The sequence below is a fragment of the Drosophila sulfurigaster genome, chromosome 2R (genome assembly GCF_023558435.1).
Source record: "Drosophila sulfurigaster albostrigata strain 15112-1811.04 chromosome 2R, ASM2355843v2, whole genome shotgun sequence".
Classification (NCBI taxonomy): Eukaryota; Metazoa; Arthropoda; class Insecta; order Diptera; family Drosophilidae; genus Drosophila; species Drosophila sulfurigaster.
In genome coordinates this window covers 36,054,016-36,081,870 of record NC_084882.1, presented here as the reverse complement: position 1 = coordinate 36,081,870, position 27,855 = coordinate 36,054,016, and the positions used below count along the sequence as shown (strand labels likewise).

The window sequence follows — 27,855 nt, the reverse complement described above, 5'->3', positions numbered from 1 at the left end:
CACACACACAGAGAACGAAAAAAATATGCGAATTTAGTTGTTGCCACTGACTGCGGCAGGTTGTGGCAGTTGCCACAAGCAGCGAGAGAGACTCTGCGTTGCCTTCATAATGACTTCATTCAAATGCCAACAAACTTGAAATGCCAAATGAAATAACTTGCGCCTGGGCACGGGCATTTGAACTGAACCAGGCAACAACAAGTTGAGTTATGAGTTGCCATATGACTTTCATTTTGAATACCAACGCACACACACACATACTAGCGCACTAATGCACACCCTCACACACACACAGACACTCATGTGCAGCAGATACTCACTCTGAGAGGAAGCGAGAAATGTTGTTGCCATTTTCGAGCAGCCTTCACACATAAAGTGTAAGCAGGTTGCCCCCAACTGCTGCCGCTGATGTTGCTGCCACAACTACTGCCACAACTGCTGCCTCAACTGCTGCTGCTGCTGCCGCAAATGTTTGCATTTTTGCACATTTCTCCTGTCTCATTATGCTAAATACATTTGCATTGTTTGCCCGTTGTTTTTCTAGCTCTTTTGATGCATATGTGTTGGCTCCTTCCTCCATCTCCTCCATCTCCATTTCCATCTTCTCCTTTGGCCATGACTCTGACTCACACTCACATTGTGAGTGAGTGAGTGCGTGGCGGGGCGGCTGGCTTGGCTTTATGGTTGTTTGCTTCCGCTTTTGGTTATTACGCATTCATGTCTTGCCAAGTGCGCTTCAAAACTTTGCAACGCTGCTGCTTCCACTGCTAAAAAAGCCAAAGCCAAAAGCAACAAATACCAGATTTTCAACAACATCGCATCGCATCGCAGTTGTTGCATGGAAGCAGCAGTGGAAATGGAAGCAGCATCTACAGCAGCAGACTGTGTGCAGTTTTGCATATGAAGTGCCGACTCAACAATCGAAAATTTGCGCAACAGACGCGTTAAGTGGGCCTCAGTCTCTTTCTCTCTTGCTCTCTCTCTCTCTCTCTCTCTCTCTTTCTCTATGTTGCAAGCTGCAAACTGCAATGCATTGAGTTTGCCTCGAAAACTGTAGCATGCTTCTCAGCTGCATTTATGCAACTCCTTAATGAGGCAACTGTTTGGCTTTAAGCCCAAATTGTTGTCAACCCAAATGTGAATACGATATTTGAAGTTTTATAACTGCTTTGGTTGTAAATCGGTATATTTTGAATGTAATAGTATATCGATATACCAAATATAGCCTTCGGTATATTTTTTGTAGTATTTAGTATATTAATATGGTATATATTTGAAGAATAATATCGCACTGTTTTACTATATTTATTAGTATAATGTGTATATTTATTAGTATTAATATTAGTATATCGATATACCAAATATAGTACTCGGTATATTTTTGTAGTATTTAGTATATGAATTCGGTATATTTTAAGAATAATATATAACTGCCTTACTGTATTGTATACTTTGAATATAAAATAGTATATCAATATACCAAATATAGTCATCGGTGTATTTTTTACTTTTTAGTATACTAATTTGCTATATTTCAAGACTAATTCCACACTTTTGAATGTAATGGTATATCGATATACCAAACATAGGCTTCGGTATATTTTTTGTAGTATTTAATATATTATATTAATATGGTATATTTTAAGAATAATACAGTACTGTCTCATATTATTATATCGATATACCAAATATAATCCTCGTTATATTTTAGTATTTTTTAGTATATTAATTTTAGTATATTTTAAAAATAGTACCGCAGTATTATGATTTTTAAACGTAATTGTATATTGATAAACTATACTGTATTACATATACTAAATTTTAGTATTTTTTTTGAAAATTTATAAGATATTTTTAAGAACTGCCTTACTCAATTTTTAATTTATATACTAAATATACCGTTCAGAATATTTTAGTATTTTGTAGTATATTGATTTGGTATAATTTAAGAGTAACACTGCACTGTTTTACCATTATTGAATACGGGAAGCAGATATCAAACATTCGCATTCGAGTGCACTTAACTGCGGCTTTCTTACTTGTTCAACCTTTGAAAGTGCTTTCGTCTTTGACTTTGTGAGCGCTAATTTCATGCATACGAGTTATAACCAGAGTCAAACGCTGAGAGCCATTATGTTGAATGCCAATGGCAGCTGCAGTTCAGCATCGTTACACGGTATTAGCTGAATAATCTACATAACAATAAGCGACGATTAAAAGCCAGAGAGAGTGAGAGAGAGAGGGAGAGGGAAAGGCAGCCAATTCACATGCCTGCCGCATATTATCTATTAAAAATTTATAGCCAAAACAAGAGAAGGCAGACGACGGCGGCGACCCAAACAGCAACCAAACAAAAGCCAACAAGTATGCACCAATTTAAAATGTTGGCCAAAAAAACAACAGAGACAGCGACAGCGCCAACGAGGACAACAAGGACAACGACGCTGGCAATGGGCAAAACAAACAAAAAAAAAGAAAGAAACGCAAGAAAATTTTCAAATAAAATTCACAAGCATGAAAGCGCTATTATTTGAGTGCGAGACACAGTTGGAAAGAGAGCGAGAAAGAGAAAGAGTGTTCATCTCGCTCTTACGCTGCTGTCTGTCTTATTGTCTAGGTCGCCCTGTTTTTCGCTTTCAGTTTTGCGCCAGGCACATAAAACGAGGCAAAGCCCACAAAACCCACGAAAAAACAAAACAGCTTCTAATCATTTTTAATGAAATTCCAAATAAACACGTAAAAGCCAATGAATGTCATTTCAAAAAGGTAAAAGCTTGTGGCATGCGGCAGCGTACGTGTGTGTGTGTGTGGCACGAACGTGCTGCAGGGGTGATTGCAGAAGCAACAAGGTGAACCTGCGCCCAGGATGTGCGGCGATACTTGCCGTATGAATAGCAACAACAACGCCAACAACAACTACAAGCAATTGCCGTTGGGCAGCAGCTACAGCAGCGTAAATTGAGTGGATGTTAGAGGGAAGGGGAAGGGGAAGCAAAAAGGCGAGCGAAACAAGCGCCGCACACAGAACAACGGCCAACAAAATTTATTAGTCCGCACAATTTGACTACTTTTAGGCGCAACAACCACAGGACAGGACTAAACCGAAGCACAGAGAGAGACAGAGAGAAAGAGAGGACAGGCAACAGACGCCAAGGACGCAAGGACGCAAGGACATGAGAATGGGAGGCAGCTTCACAAGGCTTCAGTAGCTTCAACTTTCGGCTTTCGGCTTTAGGTTTCAGCGTGTGACACTCGCTTGGCTGCTGCAAAATATGTTTAGCTGAAAACCAAAAAAAAAAAAACCAACGAAAAAAAAATGGAATACAAAAGGGGCGCAACAACGAGCCGCAGCCGCATACAAATAAACAAATTTATGGCGCAAACTGGAGAAATATTGTTAAGGCTGACTTGGCTCTCCGACTGCGTTGCGTTGGCTGTGGCTAGCTTTTGGCCAAGGCAAGACAAACAAGCCCCAAAAAAGTTGAATACACGTTAAAGTAACTTGAAATTTATTAATTTCGTGATAAGGTAAACAAGCAACTGCCGACCCAACACTCTGACGATGAAGGAGAGTGATGAGAGAGACACGGCAGAAGGGCAGCAGGGAGCAGGGCGGAGCGACGTGCCGACGACTGACTGACATTAAAATGCGAAACAAAATAAAATGTCTAATTTAAGTTGCGCTACAGTTGCACAAATTTTCATTTTCATTATATATGGAAGCACTTCAGCTGACCAAGAAGCTGCCTACGTGTGGCTAACAAGCTGTGAGGGAAAACACGGATAACTTAATACACTAGGTAAAATAATTGGACCTACATTAAGTTAACAAGTTATGAGTATTAATACACTTGTAATATGGTTAAAGACACTTTACAAAGCTGAAAAGATAAGTAGCTAAAAAAGACATTTTTAATACAATTTTTTATAAATCAAGTTATATGGATTAATATAATGAAACTGGCTGAAAAAAGCTTTAGGATATAACTAATAAATACTTTATACATTCCAGCTAAAATTACAAAAATTTTACTATTTTTATTAAATTGAAAATGACTTAAATATAAATATTTCACCATTATCACTATCACAGTTTTCTTCTCTTTAATAAATTACAAATTATTTCAATCAAAATAAGTAAGTCGAGTGTGCTCAACTGTGAGATACCACCTACCAATTTTCAATAATAGCAATGGATTATTATACTAATAATATACCCAAACAATATACCAAATAAATACTAAAATATACCAGCAACCCACGAAAGCAATGTGGTATTATTCTAAAAATACACTGAAGTAATATATCGAAAAATACTAAAAAGGCCAAAGGTTATATTTAGTATACTTATTAATATACCAAAAATACTAAAAGGTATACCTATTAATCGATATACAGACATAACCATCCGTACATTTCAGTATTTAGTATTATTATTATACCAAAAAATTTCTAATAATATACCCAAAAATATACCAAATAAATACTAAAATATACCAGCAACCCACGAAAGCAATGTAGTATTATTCTAAAAATACACTAAATTAATATACCGAAAAATACTAAAATGTGCCGAAGGTTATATTTGGTATATCTATTAATATAACGAAAAATACTAAAATTTACCGAAGGTGTATCTATTAATCGATGTACCAGACATAACCATCCGTACATTTCAGTATTTAGTATTATTATTATACCAAAAAATACTACAAAATATACCAGAGACAGTATTTGGTATATCGACTTACTATTACGTTCAAAATATACCACATTGTCAACCGTCGCAACATTGTGACACTTTCTATGCTAATGCATATTAGATTTACAATTCACATATTAAATTGTGTTAAAACTTAACCACATTAACCAGCGGTGTGGCTGTGGTTAAACATGGCGACAAAGTCATTTGACTCTAAATCAGAATATAACGTTGAATTACAGAATTACGAATAATTTCTGCGGGCCTTGGGGAATGAGGAGGAATACGACAAGGACGACGAGTGATGGAAACGAACTTAAAGCCAAATTGGCAGCATGCAGTTCAGTTTGTAGTAATTTAAATATGCTGGTTGGTTGGTCGGGGAGTCATTTTTTGCCTGGTTGGGCAATGCCAACAGCAGTGGCAAAAGTTTTTCATAAGTATTTCATTTGTGTTGAGCCCACACACACACACAGGCACACACACACTTATACACAGAGGCGCACACACTTTTTGAAAAGGTGTTTGACCGGCAATAAGTCAATTTTGTTTGCGTTTTATTCACGCGGAGCGTCAAGCGTCGAGCTGCGAGCGCTGAGCAAGCTCACTTCAGATCTCTGGGGAGTTGGCCACCAAAAATTCAATGATTAATGTGCCTTGCCAAAAGTTGTTGAATGGGTTGAGTGGAGCAGCAGCAGAGCAGCAGAAAACATTCCGCATTGGGCATTGAAATGGAGGGAATCATGGGATACCATAACGACAACGACTCGATGTTCAACGCTCGCTGCTCACTGCTCAATGACCTCAGCGTATTCCAAAAGTTTATTAATTTATTGGATTTATGAAGTCATTGGGCATTATAGACGGTGGGGGAGAATCGCATTTCCGCTCTCATTCTGTGTGGGTTGAATTTGTTCCGGGATGATTTTCATTTAGCCAAAAGTATTCAATTTCGTGGCGCGTAGGCGAAAAGGTAATTTGATTTAACAGCGATTGGGTTGGACTCAGTACAATATCGCTTTTGTAGATTTGCATAGTTTGCATCAATTACAATTTTAGTACTATTTCCATTTCGCATAAATGTGAATGCGTATGTGTGTGTGTGTGTGTGGGATTGTAATTAGTGGCAATTAGGAAAGCATTGGCCATAAACGTTTAAAGCTGTCAACTGAATTAAAGGCCAAGTCATATGCTTAATATCTCTAACAATTATTTATTCATCGATGTAACTATAAATTGCAAATGAGCTGCAATTCGATTTAATGAGAATACTAAATAGATAATTTGATAATATCCTCAATTGTAATTCACCTTCAAACCTGTTGAATTCACGAACTTAAACTCAGCAGGTGACTAAATCCCTTAGAATTATGTAATTAATTTCCTGTTACTTTAAAGCGACCGAAAGACTTCAAAAGATATCTGTAGAGCTTACCGAAGGATTAGAGGCAAAATTGTTTGTCCATTCGCTTCGGTTGCTTGGCAAATAATTAGCACAATGAGGCAAGTAATGACAACATTGCAACGTTGCAGCTTGTTGCTTATTTGTTTGTTGTTTGTTTGAGTGCACTGCAAGAGCAATTATTTCATTAATTAATACTAGGCAAAGCGCTCAACGCACAACGCAAAACGCAAATAAAGCAAAAACCCCAGACAAATGTAATTAAATAATCGAATTACCAAAAACCTTGTTTCTAACATTCTAATTCGCTTTTTGTTCGTGTGTGTGTGTGTAACCAAGGGCTTTTGTACGTACAACTAATCAATGTGGATATAAATAAATACGTTAACTAAACGTTTAATGTTTGTTTTGTATAACGAACACACACACACATGAGAGTTGAGGACTTAAATTGCATATTTGCCAATATATATTTTATATGTAGCATAAAAGGCAGCAAAAAAGCGAGGGCAATTAAAATTTACGTAGTATTTTAATAGCAAAACTTTTCCCTTAAATGCTTATTTGGTTTGTTTTGCTGTTGTTGCTGTTGTAACTGTTGTTAGCATTCTTGTTGCTGTTACTGTTGTGGGCTTTTTTGCCGCATTTCATTAAACAAAACTTTGCCCACAACACCAGCAGCCAGCGAAAGAGATGCAAAAAGAATCAGAGAGAGAGTGGGAGCGAGAGAGTCAGAGTTGAGAATTTAATAGCTGCACCTAAAGCTGTAATACTCTCTCTATGGCAGTTAGTTACAACCTGTGGCCTGACAGCGAACACTGAACACCGAACACGATGGACGGACAGACGGATGGAAGGGAGGGAGGTATGACAACGCTGCCTGCCACATAAAATGCCATCAAAAGTGCCAACCTTGAGTACTTGGTTATTAAAATGCATTCAACCAAAATCTAAAAACTGCCAAACTAAAAAAAAACCATAGCAAAAAGAAAATAAAAATATAAGAAGAAAGGTATAATCGAATGTGCTCGACTGTGCGATACCCGCTACACATTGTTGATAAAATCAATATAATTCAAAAAATACAAATACCAAAAATACCGAAAAATACTAAAAAATATACCAAAAGTTGTAATTGGTATATTTGTATAGTATTACATTCAAAATGTACCATTTTACATACATACATTTCACAACATACCAAATTAATATACCGCAAAAATACTAAAAATATAACAAAGATTATATTTGGTATATTGATATAGAACTTCATTCAAAATATACCATAATGTAGAAAATATACCGATTGTCAGCCAAAATATTCCAAATTAATATACCGCAAAAATACTAAAAATAAAAATATTGAAATTCGTCAAATTAATACATGGCAAAAATACTAAAAGTATACCATATTAATATGCCAAAATTACAAAAAATACCAAAGCTTATATTGTTACCTTATTTAAAATATACCATACTTACAATACCCTTCAACCCGATGGGTAGCGGGTATAAAAAGAAATAATAACGACTAGAACTAGCACTAGGACTACGACGATGCTGCTAAAAACTAAACAACTTTTGCGGGGAAGGGCTAAAGGGGGGTGTTGGGAGGGAGCCTGGGTCATTGTTAGATGCCGCCAGGGGCGAAGGGCTGCGGCCGCCCACAATTTTTGTCGTTACACTTTTCTAGAGGTGGCTTGGCTTGGGTCTCTCTTCTATCGTTTTTTTTTTCGCGTATTCTAACAGCACTGCAACGGTGGCTGCCTTGCGAAAAATAATTAATTTGCATAATCCTTTGTAGCACTTTGCTTCATTCATGCCCGGCACGTTGCTTGCAACGACAACGACGACGACGACGACAACGTCGAGTAATGGTGGCAGCAACACCGTTCGTTGCCTTGGCCAAGCTCTGCAAATTCAGCAATGCAAATTACCTTAAGTGCGGCTCGCACAACACATCACACACACACACAAACACACACTTACGCACACACACCTTTCAAAATAGCTTGAAGAAAAAAAATTAATAACAAGCAGACAAAGTCAATTGCAGTGCGTTGAAGATTGAATGCTCTTTTACAGCAAAGAAAGTGAACTGCAATAAATTTAAATTTGTGGCAATAAGGAATAATTTTCGAGTACTTATAGTACACAAATGTGAATACATTTTTATAACATAGACAAAATAAATAACAATTATATATAAATATAGAAAAATAAACAAGAATATTAAACTGAAGTATGTCTGCGAGAAAATAAACTTCATAAGTAAAAAAAGTTGTGGTCATGCAAGTAATTTGAATTTATTTAAAGTGTTGTTTCGACAAGAAATCCTTAGAATTTATGAAACAGCTTTATGCATGCCGTAAAACGTGCTAAACTTTTTAATTGAGTGCGATATTACAATAAAAATAATAATAAATAACAAACCGAATAGTTTAAAAGCCGATGGAAAATAAACTTAATAAATTCAAATACAAATATAAAATAAGTATTTATTATATCAACAAACAACATAGAGTGGTGTGGCAATGAGATTTCATTCAATACAATTAAAGAGTTCTTTAGACAACATCTTTATATGAAATTTGGCTATATTACTCAATTATAAACATACCTTAAGGCGAGTCATACTTTGTCAGAAACTGAAAGAAACAGATTGAAAAGCTAAAGTTAAATTGAAATAAAAATTTAGTATTTAATATAGATCATATTATTAAAAGGTAATGTAAGGTGGCAATATGATTTAGTTCAATATATTTAAGAACTAGTTGACTTTGTTAGACTATTATACTTGTAACATATTCTAAGGCCTTGACAACTTTGCCAGAGATTGCAAATATCAATCCAAACAATTTAATTGAGGATTCAAGAAAACCGATAGAAATTTAGAAAATTCAAATGAACATTAAAAATAATAATTGATATACTTAAAAGCATATTTTTCTATGCACATAAGTTGGCTTTATATACATGTATATCCATTCCGTAAAGTGTCACAAACTTTGTCACCGAATGCAAATACCCTGTGTAAGATTACAATGCAGAAATGGCTGAAGAAGACGTAGCAGAAAAAGCAAGCAGGTAGTAGAAGAGGGCAACGCACAAGGCTGCATTGTACATGGCACTAAACAACCTCAAATCCTCGTAGATCTTAAGTTATGTGCACACACACACTCGCACACACACATTCGCTATGAGGTGTGCGAGTGTTTGCGCTGCGTTTTTTTTCTCTAGAAGCTCGAAGAAGGCAGAAGCGAAGGCGAATGCAAGCCTGTCTTTCTTCACGTCGCGAACGCAACGCAACGCGACGCGACGCGAGACAAGCTAAGAAATGTGTAAAAAACACCTGCTGCCAGTTACTTATTTAAGCACGAGCACAGGTAAGAAAGAGCATAGCTGGCAGCCAGCTTGTTATGACGCGGGTGGTGGCAGTCAAGCAGCTTGCTTCTTTTGGCTGGCTGGCTGCACTTCATCACGCGAGCTGCTGCTCTGAACCTGGACCTGAACCTGGCCCTTAAGGGGGGGTCCAAGAATTCCTCCCCGCCCACCTCCCGCGACACTTGGCTTCAACATTTGGTTAACACGAATATTCTTTGCCGCCTCTCTGATTTGTATCCATATATACTTCATCTCTGTTGTCTCAACTAGAGCTGCAGGCGTCGCATCAATCTGGCTCGAGTCGCTAGAGAGATCTGCAGATGAGGATGAGCGAATGTCTTGGCAAATTAGTGCAGCGCCAAGCGGCGGTCTGAAATTTGTCTGCTGTCAGTTTGTAGCCTGAGCTGGCAGTGCGCTGATTTATGCGGCACGTTGCAAGCACAAAAAAATACAAGAAGAAGACAGAGGCCACTTCATCCCCTTACACTCTCTCTGTTACTTCGCTTTGTCTGGCAGCCTCCGATTGTGTTCTCGGACTTGTCTTGGCCATGTTGTTGGCCAGTGTCCACGCCAGGTTACATAATTCACAACGCGTCGAGACTTGTTCTTGAGGCAAGCGAGTTACTCAATTTGCCATATATAACACTGCAGCAGCTTTCTCATTTCTTTTTTCGTGTTCTCTCTACCTCTTTCTCTTTCTCTTTTTGCCAACAACAGTTCTTAACTATTTTTCAAAAATGATTTCACTCGCTCCTTTGCCTGAGGTTCTCTCCCTTTAAGTAATGAAGCCAGAGCTTTCAGTTTTGTGGGTGCTGGCTGCTTCATTAAGTATGCCTTAGCGAACAGTTGTTGTTCTACCTCCGACATATACTCTATATAACTCTATATATAGGTACTATGTATTTGTATATGTGTGCCAACTCTTGCTATCTTCTTCACTCGCTTGCGGTCCCTCGGCTCAGGTTCATAGACCTGGGCTGCACTATAAAATTTATGCTGAAGAGCGAACGTTGTGTCCTTGCAGCGTTGCGTTGTCTGCGCCTGGGCCAAAAACTCCAGAGGGAACTGAGTCGAGGAGCTGGTAAAAGTAACGTAAAGTAAGTATTTTTGGGTATTTGCATAAATTTTCTTAAGTGCATCAGGCAGTAAATTGCAATCGATGTTGTTGCCGCTACCATGTCGAGTTGCAGCTCTTGTTTTCTTTTACACTTCTTTCCCCACTCTCTGCCTCTGAGTCCTGTACATTCTCTTAGTCTGCTGCACGCTTTCTATTCTCTTTTTTTTTTCGTTGTATTGCCTGCTAGCATGCTGCAAATTATATAGCACACTTTCCACACCTGGACGTTGTCGTGGCCAGCGCCTCCTCCGCACTTCGGCTTCGACTTCGACTTCCGGCTCGCAGACTTGGCCACCTTTCAACATGAGCCTTGGTGTCTGGCAAATTGTTTTCAAGGAACATGCAAAGCGCAAGTATTTAATTAATTTTTGCATATTTTATCTGTTTGAATTTGTTGAAGCATGTAACGTAACGAGTGCTTCACTCTTTACCTTCTCTGTGTTTGTGTGTGTTGAAATGCTTAAGCCATTGATTGCATCTAAAGTGGCGGTATTTATACGTTTCGGTCTCATTTAAATAAATTCTAAATAAAGCACAACCCACACACACTGCCCACTGGTCACTGCGCAATACGTTTGCTTTGCTTTGCTTTTGCATTTACTTTGCTTTTGCCTTACTTCACTGCGACTTCGACTCTTACAGTGGGCCAATTAAGTTTGTGCACGACAGCATGTAAATGACGCTGTGACCTTTTCCTAGCACAAGCATCCTGCAAAGGTCAATTTAATGCCTCACTCTTTACTCTTTAAATATGCATTGCCCTAATGGGCAAAATGGACAAAGTCAAGTTAACAAGCAAAAGTTTCCTTTTCATTGCAGTCAATTTCGAAATAGTCGACAGCATAATCCAATTTCCATTTTATGCATTTCAATATTTTATTTATGTCAGCAGCATTTTTAAACATTTTTGAGAAGAAATCATTACAAAATCATTTTTAGATAAAATACAGAAACATAAAAATACAAATAAGCGTTGGCTTATAAAATGTTGTTCAAAGTTTACAAAGTGCAAAGCAAAGCTAAGTAGTTTTGCGTGTTGTTTTTCTGTTGTCCACAAACTTTGTTGGCCAACTGTTTGCACATACACCGATGTACATACATATATATATTCTATATACATTTATATGTTTGTATGTTTGTTGGTTCATAAATTGCTGCTCGTGTTGATGTGGTTGTAGCTTTATATTGCCTTTGCCTTTTCCTTTGTTCGAAAATCAATTATGCTGTCATTGTCATGCTTTTGACCTGCCCACGCCCCCCTCCCCCTCTCACACCTCCCTCCGCCCACTACTTTACGTTCAGAGAATCCGATGAGAGCCGACCACAAACTGTTATCACACCTAACGCTGTGTTTAAAAACACGTTGCTCAAACATTGACTGTTGGCACCCCTGACGAATGGACAAATGCCTGGCTGACTGGACGACTGAACGAAGGGTCTTAGTCCATGTCCCAAGTCCATGTCCACCTATTGGTGGACGCCTTTTCACTCATTCTCCTGGTTTACGTGCCCATAATGGACCCTCATCAGTCTCATTATTTATGCGACGTGCGGTTTCTTTGGATTTTGTTAGATTAAAAAGTGCCTGAGGGTTTTGCCGAGTGGCTTCCAACGCACGGTCATCGTGGTCAATGTTCTGCTGTGTTCTGCCGTGTCCAAAGGTAAAGCAGGTCAGACCGGTCAGGTATTGTCGTTGTCGTTCTCGTAGTCCCTTCTCTCTGTTCCTTCTCTTTGCTTGTTTATGGGCCTCGCACGCGCCCCTTTTACTGTGTCCGACTATTTGTTAAATTTATCAAAAATAAAATACAGGCTAACGCAACGAGTGTCTAACTGGTCAGCGGAGGGAGGCTAAGAGATTGGCATTAGCAATGATTTCCTTCTCACTTTATTTTCAATACCCGTTACCCTTAGGGTATCTATGTTCATCTGTCCGTCTGTCTATATCTTAGAGAGTACAGGTGGTAAAGCTATATATAGAGAAATACCAACTATATATATACTGATATACTATCAGTACTTGATATATTAATCTTGTATATATATTTTAGTATTTTTCAGTATATTAATTTGGTATACTTACACCATAGAGTGTCAGTGTTAGTCTGCCTAGATTTAAGAGACTACACGAGATTACAGCTATACATAAACAAATACCAAATATGTTACAAATTTTGGTATGTTTTATTATTTTTCGGAATATTAATTTGAAATATTTATACTATGCGGTATCCATGCTCGTCTATCTAGATCTTTGAATAACAAGAAATGGAGCTATATCTAGACATATACCAACTATAAATTTCAGTATATATTAGTATTTTTCGGTATATTTATACGATATCCATGTTCGACTGTCTAGATCTTAGAGACTAAAATAGATAGAGCTATGTATAAAGATAAATATCAAACATAAAATTCGGTATATTTTAGTATTTTTCACATATACCATATGATATGCATCTTCGTCTGTCTAGATTTTAGAGACAACAAGAGATACACCTATATTTTATTTTGGTGTTAAATTACAACATAAATTTCGGTATATTTTAGTATTTTTCAGTATATTTATGTCATAGGATATCAATATTCGTCTGCCAGTATGTCTAGATCTTATAGATTAAATGAGAACGAGCTATTATTTTCTTTCGACATATGTATACCAAATAGATACATTTCGGTATATTTTAGTATTTTTTGGTATAATAACTCGATATTTATATACCACATGTTGTTCATTTTGCCTTTCCATGTATACCAAATATACATTTCGGTATATTTTAGTATTTTTTTAGTATATTGATTTGTTATATTGAACATGTAATGGATATCTCACAGTCGCGCACACTCAACTTGTTTTTTTTTTGCTGCTGCTGACTGCGGCCGGCCCTTTGCACTGCTTAAAGATTAATGTGACAGCCATTGAATATTTATTAGTTGTTACTTTGCATATAATTTGTAGCCAATGCCATTGATTTGGCCAGTCTGCATATTTAAATGTGCCATGCCAAAGCAGTCAAGCTGTTGACTCTGCGGTTTTAATTTGTCAAAGTGCGCTAATACGAAATTAATTTGCCCCGCAGTCAAAGACTGTCTTTCAGTGCTTGGGGCTTGGGACTGGGCTTGGAACTGGGCGCTGTGTCCAGTTTGTTGGGGCCAAGACAAATGGCGTCTGCTGTTGAAATATTAAAAAAAGGAATACAAGCAAAATAAAAGAGCAGAAAGAAGAGCAAAAGAAAATATGTTGCTGTTTGGTTTTGCTTGCGCCATGTGGCGCAGTGTCCGTGGCCGTGTTCAACTCTGAATACAAGTGTAAAAGCAATTACGTTAAATAAAGCAAAAAGCAGACAAATAAACAAAAGAGGCAAGCTAAAGTATAATACAAGTACTACACGCATCGCATCCCGACAGAACTGTAGTGGACAAGACAAATTGTTGCAGCAACAGCAACAGCAACAGCAACTGCAACAGCAGCAGCTGCATGTTGTGGCAATAAACAAAGCAAGGCAAGCTTAGAGCTCAGTATGCAGAATGGCAACAATATCAAAACCAAATTAAATAAAATAAAGCAAAATAATGGCAACAAAAGTAAACCAAATAATGAGAATATTGCATTAGTTTGCAACCAACGCTCAACGCCTGAGATGCCCAAGTTTCTCCACTATTGTTGTCGAGTAGGTTAGTCAGCAGTTGCCTGCTGCATGTTTGAGCTACGGCTAAAAGCATTAGCTGACTAGCTGGTAGCACACACAAGGACACACAGGACACTCTCTGCCACTTGACTGCAGCGAATGAAACTGAACTAAAGCTGGTGACAACTGCTGCTGCTGCTGTCCATTGACCATTGGGGATTGCTTGCCATGCGATTTTTCCCCGAAAAAGTAAAATGTTTTTACACTTAAAGACAAAACCAGAGATTCCACTGTGGAAAGAGGGAAGGAGGGAAGGAAGCGGAGCATTGGCCAAAAATCTCTTTTGGCCCACTCACGCAACCGAAATGCCAAATGTGCTCCACACACAACAGTCCCGAGCTGAACTGAAACGTTTGCGGCTGCGGTTAGCACTTTTTGGTCTTTGAAGTTGTGCAACAGTGGCTGCCGCAGTATGTGTCTCTCTATGTGTTTGTGTGTGTTTGTGTATGTGGGTGTGACTCAATTGCAACAACAAACAAACATACACACATTCAGTTAGTTGTAGGTCTTTGCAAGCTGTTGTCGCTTGTGTCCTCGTGTTGCATTGACAGAAGATTAGTGTGAAAACAGCGCTACAGGGGTGCACGCCATGCAACCAATACACTCACACACACACACACACTAACACAGACTGTGCTGCCATAGAGGAAATAGATGGCAGGGCGCCACAGCAGCAGACATTTTTATTGCGGCGCGCTTGCTTTTTAAGCTGTTCCGAATTGCATTTGGAATTGTCGCAACTGTGGTTGTTGCTCTTGCTCGCGCTGTGCAACTATTGCTCAAGAATTACGTAATTTAATGAAATTTAATAAACATCCACAGCAACTGTTCTCTCTCTGTGTGTGTGTCGCCTTTGGCATTGCCATTGCCATTGGTATTGCTATTGCTGCCTTTTGTGTGTGCGCCCAGCAACTTGAGCTTTATTAAATTTCACGCATGCTGCATTCGCTCTCTCGTCTCCTGTCTCCCATCTCCTCGTCTCCTTTCTCCGTTTTTGGCCTCAAAATGAATGCACATGCTGGCAGTCGAACCCCTTTTACACTCTCCTGTCTGACTGCAATGCGAATAGGGTGCAAAATGTTTGCACATCTGCATATAAATTCCTCCTATTTTTGCTTTTGCTTTGCCAGCCAACAACAGTCAGGAAGCAGCTTACACACTTTCTTTTTTTTATACCCGCTACCCAAAGGGAAGAAGGGTATTACAACTTTGTGTCTCCAGGGAATGTATGTAACATGCAGAAAGAGACATCTCCGACTATTCTTGATCAGCGTCCGTCTGTCTGTCTGTCCGTCACTATGAAAACCTAAATCTCAGAGACTATAAAAGATACAGCTCTATTTTTTGCGAAAAGCACTTTTAATGTGTGCCGCAGATCAAGCTTACTTCAAATGTTTACCACGCCCACTGTCACCATCGCAAATTGACAAAAATCGAATAACAAGCGTGAGCTAAAATACAATAATACATATAGTATTTAAGATTCCTAAAAATTTGGTTGTAACCACATAAAAATTCAAGAATTTATTCAATAAATACTTTTGTATTGGCAAAAACGTCTACTTACTACGGGTTTTAGTATATTTAGCACTCAATGGTATATTTTGAAAGTCATAATGTAGTAATGTAATCCATATACCAAATGTATGCTTTTGTATATTTTTATTATTTTAGTATATTATAATGTAGTACTATATAAATATACCAAATTTAACATTCGGCACACCTTTAGTATTTCAATGGTATATAAATTTGGTATATTTTAAGAATAATACCGCACTGTTTTGCTTTTATATAAAATAAGAACCGGTATCTCTTAGTCGAGCACACTTGACTATAGTTTTCTTACTTGTTCTTAGTTACTTTGGCTGACAGTCTGGTATATTTTGCACTCTATGGTATATTTGAAATGTAGTACTATATTAATATACCAATTATAGTTTTATTTTAATTATTTTTAGTAATTTTGTAGTACATTACTTTGGTATATTTTAAAGTAAGTAGCGGGTATTTCACAGTCGCGCACACTTGACTGTACCTTTCTTTCTTGTTTTTATTGTGATGTTGCCAATATTTGCATTTGCGTTCTATTTCGCGTTTTTTGTGCCATTGTCGTTGCTGTTCGCTTACACTGTTTACATAAACATTTTTTCGACACAACACATTTTGTTGCACAAATTTACATTTAAATTAAATTTTAAGTGCATTCTGAAATAAACTAAGCTTCCACCTGCACATCAGAGTTCAGTGCAGTGCAGTGCAGCGCAGCGCAGCGAGTGAGGCAATCAGCAGTCAATGCGTGCACTTTACGTTTATGAGCAAGAGGAAGAGGAGGACAAACGCCTGCTGCATTGCTGACAATGACAGGTTAAGCGCCAACAACAACAACGACAACAACAAAGTGTGTGTTGCATGTTGTGCGGTGGCTCCTGGAGCGCGAATGGCGGCGACTCCAACACACATGTCCATATTGATTGTTATCAATTTTGGTTATTACATGGCAAAGCACATGCAATTTTCACAGCGATTTTTCACTCGGACAGTTTTCTAGCCATGTGTGTAAGTGTGTGTGTGTGTGTGGTTGGCTTCTGTGAAAAATATTTGCAATTGATATTACTTGTTGGGTAATTTTTTTGGGCAGCAAACAAAATAAATCTAAATACCAAACTCAAATCCACTTTGTTTGTCTTTTCAATTTACTCCGATTTGTGTCTAAAGTATTTGCCACAAAAATATGCATTATGCATTTTACATTTTGTATAAATCAGTCGAGCTTTAACAAAGATAATAACTAAACTTGTGGCATGCCCTAACCTAAAAACAAATTGTTTTCAACCTTTTACACACACACAAAAAAAAAAAAAAACACTCCCACTTTTTATATTGTGCATAATACTGTCTGAGTAGAGTTTTTGTTGCCCCATTTTATTGTTTGTTGTTCTATATATATATATTTCTTTTTTGTGTTAAAATTGGGGCTTTAGATTTATGTGCTTGATTTTTATTGCAGCTGAGTGCATCGATTGTACGATTGCCAAATGGAACTAATAAATGAGATTTGCAGCAAAAAGGGCGGTAGATATATTTTTCTATATGCTATGCATTATATTTTGGTTGCAACATAAACAGAATAACGCCCACAAAGCAAACACAGAGTGTTGAATATGTATTTTCAATTGCACATGGTTAGTTAGTCTGTAGATTTATAATTTGCGCTATACAAATAGAGTTTGTGCAACTTTGTTTTTTTGCTTTACAGCCTTTTGTTTGCGCTTGAAGAGTGCGAAGCGAACTTACTTTTGAATGTGGATAGAAGACCGAATTTAAGCTTGAGCAGATTAAAGCTCACAAATTGCATAATTGAATCGGTTGCTGAAATGAATTTAATGCCAAAAGAAAATGCCGAGAATGTCGCTGCCGAATATGAGCGGCATCTTTGCAGCAGTTCGAGAGGGGGCGGAATGGAGGCGGAGGCGGGGCAAACGAAAATTAATGGCGAAATTTAATGGACACTTGCGGCAATGCGTATGTTTACACACACTTAAGTACGCGCCAGAGCTGATACTCGCATAAAAGCATACTTCCCACACACATACAAGCACTCTGTGTGTACTCCATGACGTATACGCAATGTAAAATTGCATGACACAAGCCAGAAAGTAGCGGAAGTCTGTGTCGAAGCTGCAGCTCAAAAAAAAAAAAACAACTAAGAAAGCTACGCTAGAGTGTGATCGACGGTGAGATACCCACTATCCATTTTGAATGAACAGTGCGGTATTAATTTTAAAATATACCAACACAATATACCGAAGAAATACTTAAATATACCAAAAGCTATGTTTGGTGTATTTATGCAAAATATACCATATAGTGTAAAATATACCAAAGCAAAGCACTCAGTGCGGTATTTATTTTAAAATATACTAAATTAATATACCTCAAAAATACTTAAAATATACGAAAATCCATATTTGGCATATTGATCCAAAATATACCGAAGAGTGTAAAATGTACCAGAGCAAGCTCATTAGTGCGGTATATTAAAATATACCGAATAAATATACCACAAAAATACTTAAAATATACCAAGGGCTGTTTGCTATACTGATATAATACTATATTCAAAATATACCAAAGGCTATAATTGGTATATTGATATAGTGCTACATTTGAAATATACCATGAAGTCAAAATATACCAGATTGTCATAGGAAGCATTTTAAGCCCCCATTCTCCCATAATCATAATACCCTTCTACCCTATGGATAACGGGTATAACAATGGAAACAAGCTTTAATAAACAGCGAGTGTGTTCGACTCGCAACTACCCTGTCTGCCACTCACTTCTTTTCCACACACTTCACAGTTGTTCATATCCTTTTCAACCTCTTTACAGCTCATGCTTACGCATATTTGCAGCACATGTAGCGTAATCCTCTAGAGAGCAAAAGGGAGAAACTTGGTATCAAGAGTTGTGCTGATTAGCTGCCACTGCAACGTGTTATTAAATATCATTACTTTAAGCGCAATCTATGAATGCAAAAGCAGTTCATTTGCTTGATTATTATCATCATCATCCATTACTCAGCTATTTGGAGAACCTTTTAAGTGCACTTTAGATAATCGCCTTTAAATATAACACAACTCGAAGAAATCTCGCAGTACGGCGTGTAAATTAAATACGTAAGCAGCTTTTATATATTTATGCTATTATAGAGAGTCAAGTCGAGTCGAAGGAACTCGGGGAATTAAATCGTCAGATACCTTGACTTCTTCTCCGTGCTTGTTTTAATGTTTTCGAGCCTCGGTGCTCGGTTCTGACATCAACCATGAGGCGTGAGGTAGAAAGGTGGCGCTTTAAGACCTCAAACTTTTAGCTCATTAACTTGAAAACTCAAAACGCACTCAAGTCAGTTCTTAAGACTTGCGGCAAGGTGCAAAGCGGTGCCGCCTTCAACTATGCACTATGCTAGCGAATGCTTCAGCTTTTGCCGCTTTCATCTTAAGCAAGAAGACGACAACGACGACAACAATGCGAACGCATGCTGTATGCATGACAAAACATAGAAGGTTGTTGCATCAGAGCTACCTGAGTTTTCCTTCGTTCCTTTCGTTTCGTTTCGCCCAAGCACTTTGGCAGAAGATACCACAGCGTTTTTAATTTACTACAGAAATTGCAAACAAGCACTGGATGCCAGCGAGGCGGATGCGGATGAGGATGAGGATGGATGCAGTTGAAGGTGCCTTCTTCAGTTCACATGTGGAAATGTTATATTTTTTTATTTGTTAAAATGAAGAAAAACATATACACAGAGAAAGAGAGAGAACACATGAAAATATATAAATAAATAAACCGAGGTCGAATGCGCCCATTCATGTGAGTTGCCATCGATCTGGCTCTTGCTCTTGCTCTGGCTCTCTCTTCTCTCGCTCACTCAGAGTGAAGTCAGTTTGTCATGTCATGAGGAGCTGAAGCTGAAGTTCCAGTTGCCCCTCGCACACACATTTGCATGACGTCAGAAGTCGCTGTGCGGTATGTTGCGGTGAGGAGGAACTGCATCATTTCCCAGCCTTTCTCATTTCGATACCCGCTACCCAAAAAAATATAAGGGTATGATAAGTTTGCGCCTAGGAATTGTATATAACAGGCTGAAAAAGGCATCTTCGACCCCATAAAGTACACATATACGATTATTTATTGTTGATCTTTGGCTGACAATCTTTGGTATTCATCGAATGTAGTATTATAACAATATACCAAATAAACCCTTTGGTATATTTCAGTATTGTTTGCTGATAATCTGATATAGTTTGTACTTTATTGTATATTTTGAATGCTGTACCAAATGTAGCCTTTGGTATATTTTAGTATTTTATGGTATTTTATTTTGGTAAATTTTAGTAAGATAAAAATCATGTATATTGTGCACTCTTGTACTATACTAATATCCCAAATGTTACCCTTTGTATATTTTTTAGTATATTTCTGGTATATTACTTTAGTATATTTTTAGTTGGTTGGAAATTTGGCATATTTTAGTACTCTATGGTATATTTAGAATGTACTGTAACAGTATAATAAATATATAAATATACAGAGGCATATTTTTGTATTTTTGCAGTATATTAATTTGGTATAGCACGTATCTAACAGTCGATCACTCTCGACTTTCTTACTTTTTCTTTCCTGCATTTTTTACTTCTGCTTCTGCTAGGGATTGCGAGAACCAACAAGATTGTTGGTTTTGTGCTGGCAGCGTGTATATTTAATTAAAACAGGATTAATCTAGCAGAAGCAATACTTCACTTAATGCAGCAGGCAGGCAGATGCTGCTGCTGTAGCTGCTGCTGTTGATGCTGTTGCTCCATGCTCTTGTCTGCGGCTGCGGGCAGCCTAACAGACTCGTTGACTTGCCTGGCAGGCAGGCAACGTTGCTCGTTGCTCCTCGTTACTCGTTGCCTTGGATGCTGCCGGACCCAGACTGAGCACAAACAATGGCGTTAAATGTTACTACAGCCCTCCCACACACACACACTCACATACACCCATACACTCTGCCCCAAAAAGCAGGCTACGCTTTTTGATATGTTATGCATATGCTCGAGAGTTGGACAGCTTAGCGAGCTCGCCTTCAATCAAGCGAACGAGCGAGGGCGAGGGCGAGGAATACGTTGCCAATCAAGGAAATTGCGTGCTCACATGTCAAACCGAGGGAAAGAGAGAGTGAGAGAGGAAGACAGAGAGTGAGTGGAAAACGTTTTTGGCCATTTACTATCGACTTTAATTAATATTTACCTTTTGATAGCTGCTGACTTTGGCTGTGCCAACTATTAGCCAAGGCAAACAGTTTTAACAGCTTTGACTGTTTTGGCTTTTAGAGCTGAGACTGAAGAGGGCAAATAAACAAAATATACGCCGCAGCATTTCTTTTTAATATTTGGCCAAAAACGCAAGCGTAAGAAATAAAAACAACAAACAGTAGCAGCAGCAGCTACGTAAACAAAAAACAAAAAACAAAAAACACAAAAAAGCAGAAAATGAAAACAGAAAAAGCCAAGCAGCAGAACAAGCGGCAAACCTAGCAAAAATCTACACCAGGAAGTGCTATACACAGGCAATGCCAACAACAGCAACAGCAACGAGAACAGCGACGGCGGCAACAACTGTAACATGAGTCGAAATTGTAGTTGTACAAACACGTCAGCTTTTAAATTACTTGGCCTAAAGGTAAATTGAGCGGAAGTTAAAATGTTGGAAAAACAGCATGGCAAAAAAAAAAGCAAAGCAGAAAGCAAAAGAAGGAATCCAAGGCGAGGATGAAGAACAAGAGCTGCCTCAGCTATTGGAACTCTTGCCGCAACGGAACTCGGCGAATGGAGCTGCTGCTTGTGGGTCGAAAGGGGGGCGTGGCACACGGCAAATTTGCCGGGAGTAAACGCAAGAATAATAACAACCGAAAGCAAGTTTTTTGACTTAAGTTGTTGTTGCAACAGCAACAGCAGCAGCAGCAGCAATAGGTGTTGTTGCTGCCGCTGCTATGAAATTCAGTGGCACACAAAACGTAATTTCAACTAAACGAACCGACAAACAAAAACCGAAAAAAAGAGAACGAAATGCCGAAACGAAAGCAAACAAAACAAAGGCAAAACAAGTGCAATTGCAACGAGAAATATTATTTTAGCTTGCTTGCATCCTTCCTGCCATTTCACCACGTTGCCTTGCGGCCAAAAACAGGCAGCGCCTCATTGCTTTCTGCCCCTCCCCCTCCCCTCTCCACATGCGGATAAGTTGGCAAAATTTTGCAATAATAAAATATTTGCAATGTACTCGAAGCTCGCCTCGCCATCGCAGTGGCAACTCTTACTGCATTTTCATAAAGTGCAGCTCATAAAGGAGGCAACGTAATACCAACAACACAAAAAAGTAGAGCTCTAAATAAATATGAGGCTTATGCAGCCAGCGTCAGTTGAATCAAACAAACAAAACATAAACACAACAATGATATAAAAATGTTTGCTGCACATTAAATACCCTAGCATAAATAAATAGTGAAATGATTTGACAAAGTTGCCAATCAAATCGATGATGCAGCTTTTCTTTTTGCTGCCTCAAACATTTAATGACAGCATTAAAGGGTATAAGAAAGCAGCAGCCAACAAATACAACAATGACAGTGGTAATAATAACAAAAAAAAAGTGAGTGGGTGAAAAAACCCGCGAAAATATTTGCAGCGGGCGTTGAGAAATGTTGAGCAATAAAAATTGCATTTTTATGCTGATGTTTGAATTTTGCATGCAAATGAAAAACGAAGAGAGCGAAGCGTCGGCAACAAAATGGCCTGGAAACAAAAGGGCAGCCTGGCGGGCATTATGGTGGATCACTCGCTGTCTCTCTCGCACTCGCCCACACTCTATGTCTCTCTCTCTTTCTGGCAGGAAGTGCAGGAGTGCTGTCAGTGGCAGCGCCTGTTTTGCAGCTTAGCTGCGACTTTGCGCCCACGCTGCACGTGTTTATGACTTTGAATTGCAACTTCATCCGCCGTGTTGGCCGCTGTTTCTATTGCTGTTGCTAGTGCTGTGTTGGCGGCATGTGCCGCAGCCAACGTCGCTACGTTGCCTCGTTGCTGTCGAGTGCAATGACGGCGGGCGCATAGCGCGCATTGTGACGCGAAATGGCGTCGAGTTGAATAATCCAACATGGCGTTTTGGCGCCGTAACGACCGCTAAGGTTTATGTGTGTATATGTGTGTGTGTGTGTGTGTTCTCTGTGTGTGTATAGAAGGGGGTGGAGGGTTGTGTGTTGTGTCTGCTTCCGGCAGCCGGATAAAAAACTTGGCGTTAAAGTGTTAATATTTTGAGTTTTGAGAGCATTGTCGTACACTCCGCATGCAAATATACCGTATACCGAATACCAAATACGAAATACCATAACAACAACGAAATACTGAATTGAGAACTCGAACAGCAGCAGCAGGAAGGAGGAAGGAGGCCAAAGGCCTGCCTGACACTTGTTCAATTCAAATAGCATGCCATTGCAGACGACATTGATGTGCCAGCACGGCATCCGCCGGACTGCAGACAACTCGACTGCAACTGCAACGGCAGCACACTTCTCTCTCTGGTGGCATGCCCCTTGTGTGTCAAGAGTTGGGGGGCCAAACTGTCAGAGTCGGCACATTTGTGTTATCTTTAATTTTCGTTACAAAATTGGCCGTACGAGTGCAGTTCCAATTGCCAATTCACAAGTATTTATTTTTATTACAACATCACTCGAGGCCCAATGAGAGCTGTCACTAAGTGAAGTCCCCTTCAACCTCCCACACACACATATATAGACAGAAACAGAGACAGAAAACGAACGCCCTCAGAGCTGTCTTTCATTATACGAATGTGCTTGTTTATAGAGCTGAAGAAGAGAAAGATATCTGGCAAATTGTATTACACCACAGATTATATAACATTTATTTATGTTATTCAAGTTCTTTGTTAAAACAACAAACGGAAATATTAAATGATAAAAATAACATAGCATATTTTCAGCAGGATTCCATTCTTTGAACATGAAAGCAAACAAATACAGCTTCAAATGAAAATTCTACAGCAAATTTGCCTTTTCACTGAGTAAAGACTCTCCACTCTCGACTCTGTTGTGAGTCTAATAATATTTTTCATTTTTCATTCTGCATTTATTCATTTACTTTACTTTCATATATATTTTTGCTGAGTAAATCAAACAATTGTTACAACAACAATAAATTTAGTTTTTACACCTTTTGCTACAATTTAAAACATTTGCTTAATACACTCGTTTTACGTTTTTGCAATTGTTGTTCGCTTTACAGCTTCATTATCAAATTGAATAACATTTATTGACAACAAATGTGCATAAATGTCTAGAACTTCCTTCTGTGTTTATTCAGCTTCAAATTTCTGAATAATTAATTGAAATCAAATGCCGTAGAGAAAGACAAGTAAGAATGGTACAATCAAGTGTGATTGACTGTGAAATACCCTCTACCTACTTTCACGAAATATACCGAATGAATATACCGACATAATACTGAAAATATACCAATGTCTATATTTAGTGCATCGTTATACTCAGTAAAAGCAAAATGGTGCGGTATTTTTAAATAAAACAACAAATATTAAACATATACCAAATTTGGAGCGTGATATATTCTCGCTTTAAGTACAAAAGTGCGGCAAAAGCAAAATAGTGCGGTATTTATTTCATAAAATATACCAAATTATTATACCGAAAAAATACTGAAAACATACCAAAGTCTATAGTTGGTACATAGATACTGACTTTTAGTGAAGACAAAATACCAAATAATCTTAAAATATACTAAATTAATATATCAAAAATACTGAAAACATGCTGAAGTCTATATTTTTAACGATTTGTACTAACATTCAGTACATGCAAAATAGTGCAGTATTTTTAAAAATATACCAAAAAAATACTGAAAACATACCGAGGTCTATATTCAGTACATCGATAATGCAGTACATCGACTGCATTCCAAATTCAAAATATACCCAATTATTCAACCAACGCAAAGTGTGTTTTGTCATACAAAATTTGTGAATGAATGAATTGAATTAAAGTTCAGTAGTAAGCATAAATTGTTGTTATCTTTGCAGGGAATGCATCCGGCAGCCTCATGCCTAATTATGAACTTTATTTGCAGAATTAATTATCAGCAGCATGTTATATGTTGATTGCAGGCAAAAGGAGAGACAGCAGACAGACAGAACGTTGACATCGAGCGAGAGCAAAAGAGAGCAAATCTGTCATGTCGCATTAAGCATACGCAGCGTGTACGCAGTGCATGGCGAAGAAGAAGAATTAACAAGAAGACAAGCCAAGCAGCTGGCCAAGCAACTTAAATTGTCAACGAGGCATTTAAAACCCGTTCGCATCAATTTCATTGGGAAGCATATGCTTAACTTGACTTGCGGTGATTTCTTTTTTGTTTTTTTCAACTTGCGTCGGCAAACTTTCAGGTAGTCAAAGTTGTTGCTGGACATTTAACTGTTTCCCGGTATTCGCTGACTTGCTGACTGAGTTGTTGGCCGCTTGGCTAGCCGACTGGCAGGCAGACCCTGGCTGGAGTGCTTTGCACATTGACAGCGTTAATTAACTTTTAATTTAATTTCGCGTAAATGAGTTTTTACTGTCAGCGAACTCTGTTGCATTCAAGTTGCACTCCGCTGGACGCTTCAAGCTTTCAAGCGTGGTTTTCAAATGTGGCTGGCGACTGCGACGCCGACTGAGACTGAGACGCCAGTGTCAATTTATGCCACCAAAGTGAAAATCCAAACTGAAAGATTTATGTATGCGCTGTGGCATACGCACATACATATGCATTTCTATATGTTTGTACTTGTATTATTTATTATATTTTTCGCTGGTAAATGTGATTTATATGAAAATCTCAGCATCAGCATCAGCATCAGCATCGACGACACTCTGACTGCGCGCGTGTGTTTGTTTGTTTGTTTGCTTGTCTGTGTATGTGCTTGACAGTGTGTGCGTGTGCGTGTGCATGGGAAATATTTTGCATCGTTTGAGATTTTTAAATTCAATTTGCAGCGACAACAAACGACGAACGCGAACTCCAATGCGAATGCGAATTGCGAAGCGCCAATGGCAAAGCCAAGAGCAAGCAGTCGCGTGAATAAGTGCTTTAGACCACTGTGCAGCTGGCAGAGCGACAGAGTGACAGAGAGAAGGGATGGGGAAGGGGAAGGGGAAGCGAAGGGAAGTCAGAAGCCAGTGTGCTTCACAGAAGGTGTGTGTTTTATTAATTGCCGTTGCTGTTGCCGTTGCTGATGTTGATGTTAATGTTGATGCTGATGCTGATGCCCGCACCACCGCTATCACCACCGCCACCGCCACGGCCACCGCAGCAGCAGCAGCAGAGAGACAGAGAAATATTCCAGCAACGCACGCATGTGGTTTAACTTTTTTTTTGCTTACTTTGTATACCCGTAACCCAAAAGCTAGAAGGGTATTATAACTTTCTGACTGCAGGGAATTTATGTAACAGGGAAAAAGCCAACAGGAGTCACATCTGAACCCATAAAGTATACACAATCTGCTGTTGCTGTCGGTTGTTTTTGTTGTTGTATATCGATATACCAAAAATAAAACTTTCAGTATATTCCAATACGTTTGGCTGACAATCTGTTATTTTGTACTCTATGGCAAGTATAATTGTATTACTATTTTGATATACCAAATATAATTTTCAGTATATTTCAGTATTTTACTGGAAAACAGGTATATTTTGCATTAATGGCATAGTTTAATTGATTTAATTAATTAATATCTCTTTATACCAAGATTTTCAGTATTTTTGCGGTATATTATTTTCTTATATTTTTAGAACACGGTTATTTTTAAATTATTAAAATTAGATTGATAATGTATTTATATCAATATACCAAATATATTTTTGATATATTTTAGTATTTTTGTGGTATGTAATATTGGTATATTTTTGAAATACGGTTATATTAAATATAGGTTCAGTATTTGTCGATATACTAAATATAATCTTCGGTATATTGCAGTATTTTTACGGTATATTAATTCGGTATATTTGTATAACATGTGGAATATAATATTTGTAGAACATTCCAAACAGAAATCGAATTTTTAATATATTTTGATTGAAGTACTTTATCGATATGCTAAATATGACGTTCGGTATATTTTTAGTATTTTGCGATATGTTCATTTGGTATATTTGTTGAATATGGTTAATTAAAAAAGGTTGAAGTATATCTCGATATACCGAATATAAAGCCTTAAGTATATTTTAGTATTTTTGTGGTATATTAATTTGGTATATTTGTATAATATGGCCATATTTAATATGGGTGGCGGGTATCTAAGAGTCGCTAACACTCAACTGCTGGTTTCTTTCGTTTTTCTGTGCTGTGTGTCAGCCTCGCGAACAGGTCCCAGGCTGTGTCCACGAAGCAGAGCAGAGCGCAGCTCAGAGCGCGGCATATCGTTAATGAAAACTGATTCTAGTGCCATTAACGTACGAGCTCTTCAGGCCAATGGCAACAGCGTTCAAGTGGAACGCCATCTCCTTCAGCCATCTCCGACTCATTTTTACTGATGCGTATGCTGCTCTCCTCCTCTTTCCCTTCTCCTTTTCTGTTCTTCACGCATCGCAACTGATTGCGTCCTGGCATTGTTGCTGCTGTTGCCTCAACCCAGTTTGCTGCCGCTTCGATTTTGATACTCGTTTCTTGCTCTTCTCCTCTTCTGTGTGTGTGTGTGTGTTGCGCCGGCTGACGACTTAATGACAGGCATACAAAATACGACAACGGCGTGAAAACTGCATGCAATGCGCTCTGTTCGATGATTACCTTTTAATGCAAAATATATGCGAGTATATGAAATGAAAAACAAGCAGAAGCCAAGCGATCAAAGTGGAGAATGCACCACTCGAAGTTACCCTCAGAATAAAATACACTTTACGCACTGTTTCGAAAGACCTCTTAAGCACATCTTTCAATTTACAGGGTATAAAG

General features: G+C 38.3%; 1 protein-coding gene across 1 annotated transcript; it reads right to left on the bottom strand.

The window, feature by feature from the left end:
* Positions 1 to 22,748: 22,748 nt before the first annotated feature.
* LOC133836847 (uncharacterized) lies at positions 22,749 to 23,359 on the bottom strand. Its single transcript, XM_062267434.1, is given in 2 exon segments — positions 22,749 to 22,855; positions 22,858 to 23,359. Coding segments are annotated over 2 exon segments (609 nt in total).
* Between the last annotated feature and the right edge of the window lie 4,496 nt (positions 23,360 to 27,855).